The sequence below is a fragment of the Cataglyphis hispanica genome, chromosome 21, assembly GCF_021464435.1.
Source record: "Cataglyphis hispanica isolate Lineage 1 chromosome 21, ULB_Chis1_1.0, whole genome shotgun sequence".
Lineage (NCBI taxonomy): Eukaryota > Metazoa > Arthropoda > Insecta > Hymenoptera > Formicidae > Cataglyphis > Cataglyphis hispanica.
The window spans coordinates 930,648-945,212 of record NC_065974.1 but is presented as its reverse complement, the minus strand read 5'-3'; the positions used below and the strand labels follow the sequence as shown (position 1 = coordinate 945,212).

The following is a 14,565-nucleotide window of genomic DNA, read 5'->3' as shown; positions in this document are numbered from 1 at the left end:
TACTAAACTACGGCTGACGCATCAGGAAATGACAATTTTACAAAATGCCTATATCATTTTCTATATTAGATAACTGACTAAATTCTAACAAAAAAAAATTATAAAATATGATAAAAAATTGATAAAAGTAGGCAAAAATGTGTACACATATAAAAGCGAAATATACGTGATGTTACAAATAGTGTCGTATATTTCCACACAATTCTTACTTTTTGTAGAGCAATTTTTATTTTATATAAAATATATCACTATTTTCAAAATATTCAAAATATTTGTACAAATTGAAAATATTTGTACAGCTCAAAAACTGTCTTGCATATTATGTTAATAAGTACACTTTATATAATTAATATAATTGTATAATATAATTATGTTAATAAGTACACTTTATTTTAAATATATGACAGCTTTTAAATTATTCTTCTTTAATATAAGAGTACAATTGCGTCATCATATAATTTAATCCACTACAAAAAAATATGCTTAAGGTATTAAAATATATGAGAAATGTATATACATATAAAAATGTATTAAATAAGAATTTATAAGTTTTTACTTAAATGTAAATCTCTAAACAAAGGCCATGTGAAAACGATAATATTTCTTTTATATAAATGATGATAAAGTTTACTTTTTATACATTTTGAATAAGCTCAGATTTTATTACATATATTCGATCAATTAAAAAGATTTAATGTTTAATAGTTCAGGGAAGAAAAAGAAGAAATAATTTATGTTTGATAAAAATATTTAAGAACATTAGCTATATATACAAGGTATCGCAAAAGTCTCGCAACAGTTGAATATCTCAAAAATAAAGCATTTTTGAGAAACATGTTTTAAATAATATACGATTTTAACTGGCACATTAAACAGTAATGTTAGTATGACTTTAAATAGCATTATTAAAGTCACGTAAAAATTATTTTCGGCTAATGCTTTTGGTGCTGTACCTTTCAAGTTTCGTAACCTGGAAAATACTTAGTAGAATGGAACTTTATTATAGTGTTTAAAGCTCTTAAGGTAAGTTATAAGAATGTGCAAACAAAAATGGGGTTTTTATTTAAAAATTTAGAACTGATTTTTACATGATTTTAACAATGCTATTTAAAATCACACTAACATCGCTATTTAATGCGCTACTTAAAACTTTGCAACTTTTATTTGAAACATTTTTTTTTTAATACTTTATTTTTGAGATAATTAACCATTGCTGGATTTTTGGAACAATCTGTACATATATCTTTACATTTACAGTAATTTTTTTGAATGTTCTCTTAATGAGCATGTTTTGCTAGAACCATAATTTTTTGTACAAAAATCAATTTTATTTGTCTTAGTATTTATGAGATAAAAGATTATTCCCCCAATTTTTCTTATCAATATTTTATGGATATATTTTTTAACTATCTTATATGTTTTACATATTCTTCTATCAAAAGTACAATAATTTTAAGAGACACATGACTGTTGTCACGATCGCGAGCAATATAAGCTAAGGGGAAAATCGTGGTATCCAAGAGTGCACTCTTCTGTGACGTCCGAAACTGCATCTCGGCTTCAAGAGAGCCAACAAGGCGAGACCAGCGCCTAAAACTGACACTCCGCACAAGGCTCCAGCTGTGATGTCGTGGAGCGGTGTGCCATCCTTCGGAGATTTAGCGGCTAGTAGCAGAAGACCGGCGCAGCTCAGTGCCGCCAATCCAGCCAGACCGAGTCCTGTCCAAGTTTTTCGTAGACTCCTACATGCACCCGCTAAAGCGCAACAAGCACCGCAGCCGACTGCGCTATCGAAGTAATATCTGAAGCGAGATTTTCGTTATTAAATATCAAAACTTGTAAAATCATCTAAAATATATATTTATAAATAATGCGCCCTTCAAAATGTTCAAGCGTTTGTAGTTCAGTTTTTGCTATATACATAATTATAATTTTTGTTTGAAAAATTTTTTTTTCCACAAACAGTTTGAAAAATGAAGGATTACGAAAATATTACCTTCGTCCTTGCGACCAGGATAGATAAAGAGCGAGACCGCACGTCAAAAGACCGACCAGTATCAACAGGATCGGCGCGCTCTTTCTCTCGCTTTTTTCCATGCCGCTCGCCAAAGTCGTGTTTGCGTCACTATTTGGCGGTGATAAGGGTGGTACCTGAAAAAAAAAATGTATTTTTATTAGACGTGTAATTATATTTCTGCGTCATCATCGGCGTCATTATCACTTACGACGGCGGTGCGCGCTATAAACGCGCTCTCAACGCTTTGATAATTCTTTTGATCGGCGGGTATCACGTGATACTTGGGCGATCCGGACATCATCGGCATGGACTCGAGGCCGCTTTCTGCGTAGATGTAGCGAGGCGGCGGCTCGTTATGACTGAGGTTTATTAAATCGACCGGTGCGGTACCCACGTAACGAAGCCGGCCGCAATTATTGGCTGGACAAACATCCTGCTGCCGCGACGAGTTTTCCAATAGAGGAAGGCATCTACGAGCTGACGATTCCTTGTTGGGTGTCGACGTCTGAGGTCCTGTGAGCGAAAAGATTCGGCTCTGAGGCGTACCTTGAGGAGTTGTGCGAGTTGGACTAAAGGTGCGACCTGAGCGAAGCAAAAAGAAAGAATAAAATAATGACAAAGAGAGCGCGTAATGTGCGGAAAAATGATAATATTTTTATATTTATTAGTTTTCCAATTAATCATACATTAATTAATGTTATTTATTATCGCACGCGCAACTGAAGGAAACAATAATAAATTTCGAACCATTTGGAGATTCACCAGGCGTGAGCGCTCTTCTTTGCGGCGTGCTGGTTTGATTAAAGGATTGTTGTCTTTTCGGCGACAGTGTCCTTTCTTCGGATCTTGATCTCGGTTTCCTGGGCGTCGATAATATTTCATGCAATTTTTGCGTAGCTAAATTGTTTTTTGGCGAGAGTTCTTGAGCGTTTCTCTCGGGAAGTGCCGGCGGAATCTCTTCTTGCATTGGCACTCTGGTGTAACGGCCTGTATAATTGTAAATTGCACAATTAAAAATTTCAACAACAAATATATGTACATGTATAAACATATATCAATCATTTATTTATATTTTTTCTTTATTCAAAAATAGAGATCAATTTTTATATATTTGCATATATTATTTTTATTCAACATTCTTATATTCAATTCTTATATGCAATTTTATTAAAAAATTGATGCGAAAAAGAAGAATTATTTTATTTTCAACAACATTTAAAATAAAAGAAAAATCACCCTGCGGAGTATTGATATGCCGCGGTGTCGATTTCGCGTTGCTCCATTGCGGTCCGTCTTGATAATCCTGGTAGTCCTGGTCACCCGGTATAACCGCGTATCTGCCGGCATTGCCGCGGCACGTCCGCGTCTGCGTCCCTCCTCGATCGTCTTGGTTGGCCGCCGGTGCGGAACGCTGTTGCACCTGCTGTTGCGGAATGAACTCGTATCTCGACGAGGCCCGGCGTGGCAACCGGTCTCTCTCGTTCTGCTCCTGCGTGTATTCGTAACGCGAGGACTGGATATAAGTCACGCGAGGCTCGTCCACCGGAAGACTAGCGTATCTCCTGTGCGCGGAGGGGGCTACGTTTTCCTCCAGATAACAATAGCGGTCCCGCGATCCGCCAACATTGTCCAACGTCGTCTCCGCTGGTGACTGCTGGAAAGCCGGATTGCTCTGACCCGCGGCGTGCAATTGCAATTGCAACGGCGGCGGAGGCGGCGGTAAATCATCGCCTCCTTGAAACTGCAACGGCGGCGGTGGCGGTAGGTCGTTGACATGATGATCGTCCGGGATGTACTCCGATTGACGGCAGAACGACGGATTGGTGTAGCAATGCACCGGCGCTGGTTCGGCTGCTTGCGACATGATTGCCGCTCGTGATTATCTCATCGAGTTTTCGAGAAAAACAAATTTATGTAATCGACGTAATCCTTGGCGATGAGCGTCGTGAAACTCGCAGATCGATTGGTCGAGGAGTTTTAATTAGTATTGATAAGTTTAAGTCTGATTGGAGCAAATGAATCTGGCATTGACTCGCGGAAAAGTAAATTCAGACTTAAACGATTAAGTCTGAGACGTTATTAACTAAATGAGCGCGCTTAATGAAGTTTGAAGGACTTTCTTTGCAAACTTTCACTGGATGTGCTTTCCGTCCGGAATAAAACTCTCTTCTCATTCACACACATTCATATGTTATGCAAAATGAAAATTAATAAACAATGTTTCGTTTGAGAATTTGTCGATAAAAATTCACTCGAGTCTCTCGCTAATATAATCTTAGTAAAATTTCCAAATATTAATCACATTTTATCAGTCACAAATACATACATAAGAATTTCCAAACAAATTTTCCAAATATTAACACATTAATAGTATCATGGTACAAATCCAAAATGATGAAAATTTAAGGTCGATTGATAAGAATCACTATCGTGCTGCTAACGTAAACAGGAGATTGCCAAGTTTCCAATGCGAAGCTCACTATTTGTATCGGTGTCGAGGCAATTTCATCTGTCAATCTGCAAAGTTTCTTACACATCTTTCCGCACAAATTGCAGACAAAGTTCCCATACGTTGAAATTATTCTTTGGTTTTGCAAAATTGTTTTCTTCAACAAAATAAAATTACATTATCCCACACAAAATGATTTTCTATCGATCACGCAATTTTCTCCCACAGTCATGAAATAATCAAAATTATTTTAGATGATGCATTTGTAGCAGATTCACTTATATATATATATGTAAGCGTTAAAATGCAATTAATGCATTTTTTAAAATTAATAATAAAATATTAAAATTGTAATAGTTAAATAATAAAATCGAGAAGCAATTTTATCTCATAATAGAATAAGTGATGTTCCAAGAATATTCATTAAGAATGCGCACTTTAACTATGTGATGTGCTCACGACGGTTGCTTTCGACGAACTGCCTCTCGCGGATTCCCTTTAGCAGATGCGCAAAGGGCGTTTCTCCATGCGTTCCCTCGCGTATCTGTGTACGCGCTCGTGGGGTTGTCACGGGGTTTCACGTAATATGGGCCCGGTGTCCCTTCGCGCAGGGTGGGGGCCCTTCAACTATAGTATATTTCGTTCGGAATTTTGACCGTTGCTTCTATGTCACGAAACTTTTTTGACGTAGTAAATTAAACTTTAAATGCCTGTTGAAGGATGCGCCTGTCATTGAAGTAAATTGAGATTTTCCTTTTAATATAAAAAATTATTATTTTTTTTTATGTAAAACCCATATTCGTAATATTTATAAATGTTGAATAATTTTCTCTCTTTTGCTTTTTTGAAATATTTTAAAAGATTGTAAGCAGGAAGAAGAAACAACAAGTTTTCTTATTACAAAATTCTTTTAAAAAGATACATTATTAAGGATAAACGCGTACAATTATGATGCACTTATCAGGATTTTATATTATTTATCATAAGACTGAATTTTGTTATTTAAACATTTAAAAAATTATGTGGTTTCTAAACTTTTTGATAAATAAACTTTGTATTTCATAATAAATTGCAAATTAAATAATTTTGTGTTTTTAATAAAATAAAAATTGCCTCTATAATCAGATGGCCGCAAAGAACTCAGAATGAGGCTACCGTAGTAAATTTTCTGGGCAGCTGTCGCGACCGTTGAGACGCGTGCCCCGATAGTAACAGCTGCTCCAACACGAATGCATTTCAGTCGTTATCTTGCCCTCTCTCTTTCTCCTTATGCACTGAATATATTTCTCTTACGCTCTCGCGAGTATCGGCACGTTAACGGCCGAAAAGTCACTTTAAATGAAAGGATCCGAAACGGCGCGCGTGGCCTATACGACGAGAGCAGCTAAGCATGCGTTTTTTCAGGTCTTTTCACAGGGTGGACACTCGCGTGAAAGTGTACAAGAAAGAGCGGCGATCTCTCTCTCTCTCTCTCTTGTGCGCGAGATAAAAAGAAACCAGATCGCCCTGATCGATATATTTTTACGTACTAATTGTTGATCGCGGTTTCCGTTCGATTTTTCACTCCTTTCAACGAGCAATCTATCACTTTTGACAAATCTCTTTAATTTTTTTTATTTATTTATTTTTATTATAATCTTTCAAAACTTTTCTTATTTTAAAAAAATACATGAAGAGCGAGAAATGATAGTTAATAATACTAGTTTTCCATATAAATTGTGCATCTATAAATAGATATATGTATATGTAGATAAATGTATGTAAATTATACGAATTATTTTATATATTTAAATGTATACTATATTAGATATAGATAATGTAATTAATAAATAATATATAATATATAAACAAGTATAATATTATTAATTGTAATATCACCATAATAATTAATACACAATATTATGTATTGTGATATTTTCGTAATCTCATTTCTCATTCATCTTGTAATTGTAATGTTTTGAAAGAAAATGCGATGTTAGATGTATTACAGTGATTATTCTGATTAATATTTATCGAACACACGCAAGAGTGTGCATCCACGTGCAACTGTCTCTGGATGCACGCAAGTTTTGTCCTACAAGCAATCGTAGATCACGGATATCCCGTTGCGCGGAATCATGCTGACAATTAATATACGAATTGATTTCTCTTCAATGTCTCTCTAAAATCGCGATCGATCATTCGCTCGAGTGAGCTTGCGAGCGAATGATCGATCTTGCCGGAAGTTTGATGTCTCCAACGACGACGCACCATCCTCTGGAAAGCGGTTTCATAATTTCCGCATGAACGATTTATCAAGACGACAGAGCAATTTTGCTGCAACTGCTCTCGTGAAAGTCCTCTCTATCTTTCTTGCGACGTATCGAAGGATGCATACACCGTTAGAGCGCACAGCATCGCCGCAGCTACTGGAAGTTATACTTTCTCGATGGTCCTTCTAATTGCAAAACGAAGCTAATAATGATATTCTTCTTAGCATTACGCGATAGGTAATAGTGGTCCTTATACGATCGTGAAGAAATCATTTGAAAGAGACACGTAATTGCGCGTGATTTTATTCTCTTATTTCTTGCGCGAATATAGTTTAGGCTATATTAAAGTTTGTAACAATTTAAAATGTTGGTCTGGTAATAGAGCATTTTTTATTATCTCTTTAATCTATAAATTATGTTATAAAATTATATTTAGTTGCGCTGCAATATTTTTCATGATTTTTAAAATGTTGATATTAATAGTGTTGCTCTCAATTAAAAATTGTTTTTCTATGAAATAATTATTCGCATTAATTGTATTATTATTTTTCTCAAAAGTTAAATTTTTACATATTTTTAAAAGCTTTAGAGCCATTTTGTATAATATATCTAGATATTTAGATAGGAAATTTGATATTCATGTAATTTTTGGAACAGGTCGACAATAAGTTTCACATTGCAAGTGTAAAATAAAAGTAGCCGACTCTTGCCTTTATAAGATTAAATTGACTAAATTAAGATTTCTCCGCGAAAGCGGCAGGTGTTTGCCCAAAGATACGCTTTTCATTTAAAATCATCGGATTATCAACAACTGTTGATGATCTATCTTACCGTACATTGTAAAAGATGATCTTGATATTCAAAGTGACTTTTAATAAAAATATTTCTCGCTTATAAAATTACACGACGACGTTTCAAAGCAATGCATAAAAAATAATATTTCATCTATTATAATCTAGACTCACAATTATAAGATATAGACTCACATTATAATCTAATCTCACAATGATAGCAAAATCGAGAGATGCGTGCTCTCTCTTTGTTTTATGTATATTTCTTGATGGGAAGTAACGTAATCTGCGAATGATTCCTTACGAATGATCAAAGGAAAAGGTCGTGTGCCGAACCCACACGTCGTGTTTCTGCATCCAACAATAAAGATTAGCTCATGCGCAATCTTCGACGAAGACCCTGGGATACCTTTGCTCTCTGAGAGTTACCTTCGATTATAACGGGACTTTCATAATGAGAGGAAGGGTCATGTTTTCGTGAGAAGCAAGTGAAGTCAATTGACTACAACTCTGAAAAAACCAGTCGAGTCAAAAAATTCAAACGGAATTCCATTCCGAAAATATTAGCGTGCTTGTTTGTTCGATAAAATTGCCAAATCATGCAGGAATATAATCGCGAGGAAGTTTGCCTACTTTCTGAAGAATGTCCCGATATTTTTACTATTCTCTTTTTTTTTTTCATTCACGACTTTCTATTATTTCTTCTTGCATGGTTCATACAACAATCAAAGATGTGCATTATTTGAAATAGATGCATTTAAAATGAAAATATAAAATGTAAAAAATGCTTTTCTTATATTTATTTAAAATACATTTTTTCTAAAACCATTTTTTTTTTATTTTTATTTAAATACTTTTTATTATCCATTTTTCTTGCATACTAAAAAATTAATTGAGATGTCGAAAATAACTCTAAATATTAATAAATCAAAATATTTGTGTAACATTATATTATACTTATCGTAAAATAAATCCTAGATTAAATGTTTTATTTAATAAAAAGTTTTATTTTGTAGAAAATAGTAGACTCAACGCATACCAAGACGAGCACACACGGACATTGGCTCGTATTTCAATGTGCATAGCTAACCCATTGCCACCATTCGTGCTGACAATATATATACCATGCAATAATGTCAGAATGCAGATGCGACTACTTCGCGTAAGAAATAAGAAAAGATAGTAAGATTTAATCTGATAGATAATAAGAAATATAAATAAATTTAAATAAGAAATATAAATATATAAAATAAAAATTTTTTATTTTAAAAATTATTAAAATATTTAAAAAATTTAAAAGCTTATTTTCCATTTCCTATTTTAAATGAACGTCTAAAAAAAGCCATTTTGCATTTTGAATTTTTAAATAGAAAAATTCCAACTATTTTGCACTTTCTATTTCAAATAGAATTTCGGACACACATCTGATATTTCTTACGGCAACAAATGGGAGAAACGAAGAGGAAGAAATAAGACAGCACTTACTTTCTTATTATCAAGATTGTTTCGCACATAGGCACAACCCATCAATAATGTGAACAAAGCTTAATGAAGGTTTACGTTCATCCGACGCTGCTCTCAGTTGTCCCTTTCACTAAAAGTCGACTGCGTGGGAGGTCGTTTGGGAATTCGTAGTAATTTCAACGAGGACTAGTTCTCGTAGTTCAGTCGCCACTCAAGTGTCGCGCGCGAGCGATCGCTTATCAAACTACTAGATGTGATTGTCAAAATCTCGTTCTCTCAAAATTGAAAATTCTAACGCGATGAAAGAAATCGAATGTGATTGATTCAACATTATCAGTGAAAATCCTGGAAAAATTTGCCAATGAGATAAAGTTCGTAAGATTTCACTGTACGCGTGTGTTTCTCCATAATATATAATATTTACTATCCAATTTTTATTTTTGAAAAGATAAAGTTAGCATAACATATTAAATCACATACATAAAATAAGTTTCTATTTTTTTTTATAATGTTGAAAATTATTTTTTAGAATTTAAAAAAAAAAATATAAATATCATCAATTACTATAAATGAATACAAGTTAAATATTAAAAAAAAATTGTCTTTCGTTCATATCTTCTTTAATTTTCTAATAAATTTCAATGTTATTGTGTAACCGTCCTTCACACTTTATATAACTGCTGGACTTTGAAAAATAATTTAGAAATAAAAGTACACACGATATTACTTACGATAATTAATATTTAATAGAATGAAAGATCAGGAATAATATCTTATATTTGCAAAGTTGCAAAAGTTTAATATTTGATTTAAATATTTAATATATAATTTAAATATTTAACATTTTACTTGTGCATTTTGGAGTATAAATTTACTACAAATTTCATCAAAGATCCACACAGTTTGACATGCTAATCCGACGTGAAAACGAACGCCCGAGAAAAGACAAGCTCGTAATGTAATTGTGGTATCTTGTAATGTCGTAATCAATTGCATAATGTTGGCATGAGAAAAAAAACAAAAGACCGGGCGGTACAACGGACGACGTATGTCTAGTCTAGTGAACCAGTCACACAAGTATATAATCCATATTTCGCGAGAGATAAAAATCTATATATTTCTCGTTTATTGCAATTTTATATTTTTACTTTATTATAATATTAATATTTTATAAATTGCTTTTTTATTATAATTTTTCTTTAATTTTATTTATTCTACAACGCAATAAAACCTATTCTGGAACTCGCTACAAATAATCATGTTCCATTTTTATATTACTTATGACAGAAATGTTGATAACAATACAATATCGTTCGCGTGTGAACGCCGTTCCGTCGAGACTTGCTGGATTCTGTCACGAGCGAGCGATTGTTATCCGTAAAGATTGCTCAAGGTGTCTATCTCGTGGAAAACCGCGCGAAGCGAAATCCGCCGACGGGGATTTCAATTAAAGTCGAACGAGAAGCGGTTGCGATAATTGCTCAGCCGACCGCTGCGGAAGTTCGCTTCGGCTTCTTCTGCTACACCATAAAACCACATCGGCGAATTCGCGTTGTTAAGCGTGCCTTTGGCTCGATACTGCCCGATTACGGGTTGCATATCCGGTATAATTGAATACGGAATGAGAGAGTGGCTGTGCAAAATCATCGCGATCGCGCATCGTGACTCGTTGGATTTTCCACGGTCGTTCGCGCATTTTTTTTTTTTCAACCTTATAATTTAAGTTCCAATCACTCGAATTAACAGTCAACATTGTGCATGGTACTTTGTCTTGTTATACTCTATACATAATAATTCAAATAAATTTATGCTAGTAGAAAATAAAAAAAAAAATTATAAAAATATTCAGATATTAGAGATACATCTTTTTTAATATGTTAGTTATTAAATTATTAAAAATATGAATATTTTTGATATATAATACGCGCATATTATTTTACATTCAAAATCCAGCAATAGTTGCTGCATTAATAAATTCCACATGACGTTTTAATTTATTTGAATGTATACATAAAACATTTTATTTTTTTTTAATTTCAGACAGATTTTGTAACATACAGCGGTCTGTATTTCATCTACGAATGTTTTTTTTCAATTCGACATTTGCAAAACAAAAAGTACGAGGATTACTTCACGAGCAGTTCCTAGATTTATTCGTGACGGAAACTCTCATAAAAATGCAAACTTTAAAAAAAAATGTGAATATGTGAAACAATGGATTTGCGTGAATTATATGAATTTGTCTTGGACGCAAATGCACCGAATTATATCTACTATAATCCTTTCGTTGGATCGATTTCTTTTATTTAAAATCTCGTGCGATATAAGTCGCATAGAAGACAATGACGGAGAATGTATACGTTATAAAAATCAAGACAAAGCCACCGTTGTCATCTTTATACCCATCGGAGCGTCGTTACTCGGCGTCGACGGTTGGCGGCATGTCTCTGATCCACCTCATCCTCGGGGCGATATCCCTCTTTTTGAGCACCATAGCCGTGTCTGTTCCGGGTCATATTTTGTCTCTCGCATGTCTGGTACCGTCCGTGACCGGCTGTCTCGCTTGGCGACGTTGGTACATCGACCGGAACATCAGTATTTTCTTCTACGGTAGTCTCTTCTCTTCGGCGGTCGGGATCTTCTGCGGCGTTGTCATGATATACGACCTTACGGTGATTTTAAACGCTGAAGAATCCCAGTCGTTAAAGATTCTTGACGCCTCTCGTCATCCTATCAGTGATTTCACGAATAATACTCAGGATATAACGTCCAAAGGCAATCCAAAGTTTATCGAAGATCATAATTCTTCGAAAGTCGACAAAGTTAATAAATCACTCGTTACTTTAGAACCTTTTGAGTTGAATGTTTTTGAGGAAAGAATGATGATATCGAAAAGCACTTTCCAGGATGACGATACGATGAACATTACGGGATCTGTGAATATGAAGGAGAGAAACATGGCTATTTGGCATAGACGAGAATTCGATCCGAATTTAAACGGAATACAGATGGCCATAAATGTTATAACAGCGTCTTGTCTGGAGGTACTCTGGTCACTGCTGAGTGCGCAAATTGCGTTCAATGGAATGATGAATTTGCCGGAGAGCGCTAATGTTGCCGCTGGTTCGAAGACGACGAAGTTGCCGCTGCCGAAGAGGAAACCCCCCGCACCCAAGCCGGACATCTTGAATCACGATCACCGGCTGTCGGAAAGTCTGCAGAACTTCACCACTTTGCAAGGTCTGGCTGGTCTAGGAGCGCGGCTACCCTTGCCGGAATCTAGTAGAGAATTTAGGGAAAGAGTTGAGAGGTTCTTGGCAAATCAGGCAACGCATAGAGTCGTTGAAAGTGCTTGAAATTAATTTCATTATGGACTCTTTATATAAATTATATAAATATTTCGAAATATTCCCAAAAATTTTTCCTCTTGTCCATTTTTTTTAACGATATTAAAATATCTTATTTAACATTTTTATCGACATCTCGAATAGTTCTAACATAATTGATATTGAATATTCCTACTGATATGATACGATAGTAGAGAGATAGTAGCGATCTCAGTCTTTTATACCTTGTACTTTGTTATTACATATGATTCTATTTTTGGCAAATGACATTTTATGTTTGATAAAAATATATACTTGATATATTTATTAATGATAATAATTAAAAATAACATATTTTTAACTTTTATGTGACGTAAAGTTGATTGCGGATATATATCGCAATATCTCCAACAATTAATATTACTAATTAAAAAATTTATTATTATTTATTATATCAGACTGTCATTTGTGGTATGTATGAGATGTATTTTCGCAAATTGTTTAATTAACATATCAATTCAAACAATGAATGAGACAGTATAAATAAATCATTGATGGCGTATTCTAGATAAATAATAGTGTGTAAGCGTATTTTTTATATTGAATTTTGTGCAAATGTGTATGTGTGTGTGTGTGTGTGTGTACTCCTTCGCACACCGGATTTTATACGCGCTGTGTGAATCTCAAACATACTGCCCCGTTTAATGTAAAAATGTTACTCTAGAAACTCTGATAATATCTACGAAATGTCACAAATTTCTTGATATAAAATTATATGAATAAAATTTTATAATCTTGAAATAATTAATATTAATTACTATTAAAGACATCGCATTTGTGTATTTTTCTAAATAATATTTTTAGCACATTGCATAATGTGTTGATTGTATAATGTCAATTGTAAATTGTATAATGTTAATTGTAAATTGACAATGAATATAAATTTCAATTCATAAATATACTATGCACATTCGATGTAAAAATCATACCGAAACTGCTACTATTATGTGCCCTACTACCGCCTTTCATGCATGTGGACATTGTGAAAGTTTAATAACTCACATGCGATATACGAAACAATCTGATATTGGCCAACGAGACTGGAATTTGCTAAGGAGCCGTCACATAACAATACCGCGTTTGAAAGTCATATTCTTTCGACTTTCCTGTATATATCTCCGTCACTATAAAATTTTTTTGCGATGCATGAATTTTTGAAGGGGTAACATAAGAAATGTCATATATATGCGAAGTAAATATTTTGAAAAAAAATATAGCAAGATAAACATTATTATTTTCATATATTTGACACATTCTCTTATATATGTTTACTAAGCAATATGTGATTTTCGTACTGGCTACAATTATCACATGTTGAACAATTTGTGTGTGACGATATATGAAGAACAAGTGCCGATTTGTGAGGATGGGATAACCGTTTGTCATGTCGCGCGTGTAACCTTCTTCGCAAAATCATCCTTTATTCTTAATCATTGTTAAGTACATTGTTTGACGTTTGACGCGCTGGACTTGCTATGACTCCGCGGTTCGCTCTTAAGGTACACTTTTCATTCACTTATTAGACGGCATTAAAAGCTACCGTGCACGCACAATGTGTCTTTTACTAGATGATAAAATATGTATTTTATTTACATGTTTAATACGTTCTTTCGAGCGACCGATAACGACAATAGACAACCAACGAGTACCCTAATTAATTCGATTGATCTCTTTATATTGTCCTTGGTCCACCTGAATTGTGATTTCCGAAAGCGAGTTTTCACGATCTGAAAACGTGATACTGAAGTAAAGAGCGTGATAAATAACCACGTTGATGACGTATTAATCGTTAATCGAAAAGTCCGGGTCGAAAATTTTCAATCGAAAGAGTATGAAATAAAAGGAATATTTTATAGATATTGAGAAATAAATTAAAATTATTACAATAAAACGCAAAAATTAAACTTTCATAAATCTACAAATATAGTTTCTTACAATTACAAACATTTATCGTTTGATCATTAATCGGAGATGATCGGCAAGTTATACAGCTAACATCCAATTGGCAAGAATAAAGCACACTTTTGTACATGATTTATACCGCGTGTCCAACAAAGAACAATTGCCGATTGGCCGACAATTTTAACTTTATCATATGTACGCAACAAATATATATGTAAATTTTCAAGTAAAAATACACTTATTATTACTACAAGTCAAATGCAATAAATAGCACAAAATGGCGAACAGATCTCCGATGAGAAAA

The 14,565-nt window shown here is 33.9% G+C and overlaps 2 protein-coding genes across 5 annotated transcripts; one reads left to right on the top strand and one right to left on the bottom strand.

Moving 5' to 3' along the window:
* Positions 1-561: 561 nt before the first annotated feature.
* LOC126857435 (uncharacterized) lies at positions 562-4,692 on the bottom strand. Its single transcript, XM_050606857.1, has 5 exons — positions 3,254-4,692; positions 2,765-3,004; positions 2,226-2,599; positions 1,997-2,151; positions 562-1,802 (listed from the first exon to the last, which is right to left on the bottom strand). Exons 1-5 carry the CDS (start codon positions 3,879-3,881, stop codon positions 1,496-1,498), a joined length of 1,704 nt encoding a protein of 567 aa, XP_050462814.1. The 5' UTR covers positions 3,882-4,692; the 3' UTR covers positions 562-1,495.
* Positions 4,693-9,206: 4,514 nt separating this feature from the next.
* LOC126857453 (uncharacterized) lies at positions 9,207-14,548 on the top strand. 4 transcript variants are annotated; one of them, XM_050606892.1, is made up of 2 exons: positions 9,207-9,344; positions 11,014-14,548. In XM_050606892.1, exon 2 carries the CDS (start codon positions 11,316-11,318, stop codon positions 12,327-12,329), a length of 1,014 nt encoding a protein of 337 aa, XP_050462849.1. In that variant the 5' UTR covers positions 9,207-9,344; positions 11,014-11,315; the 3' UTR covers positions 12,330-14,548. The 4 variants fall into 4 exon arrangements, with proteins under 4 accessions (XP_050462849.1, XP_050462853.1, XP_050462852.1 ...); XM_050606896.1 differs by having other exon boundaries at positions 9,208-9,344; positions 11,018-14,548; XM_050606895.1 differs by having other exon boundaries at positions 9,223-9,361.
* The last annotated feature ends 17 nt before the right edge of the window (positions 14,549-14,565 follow it).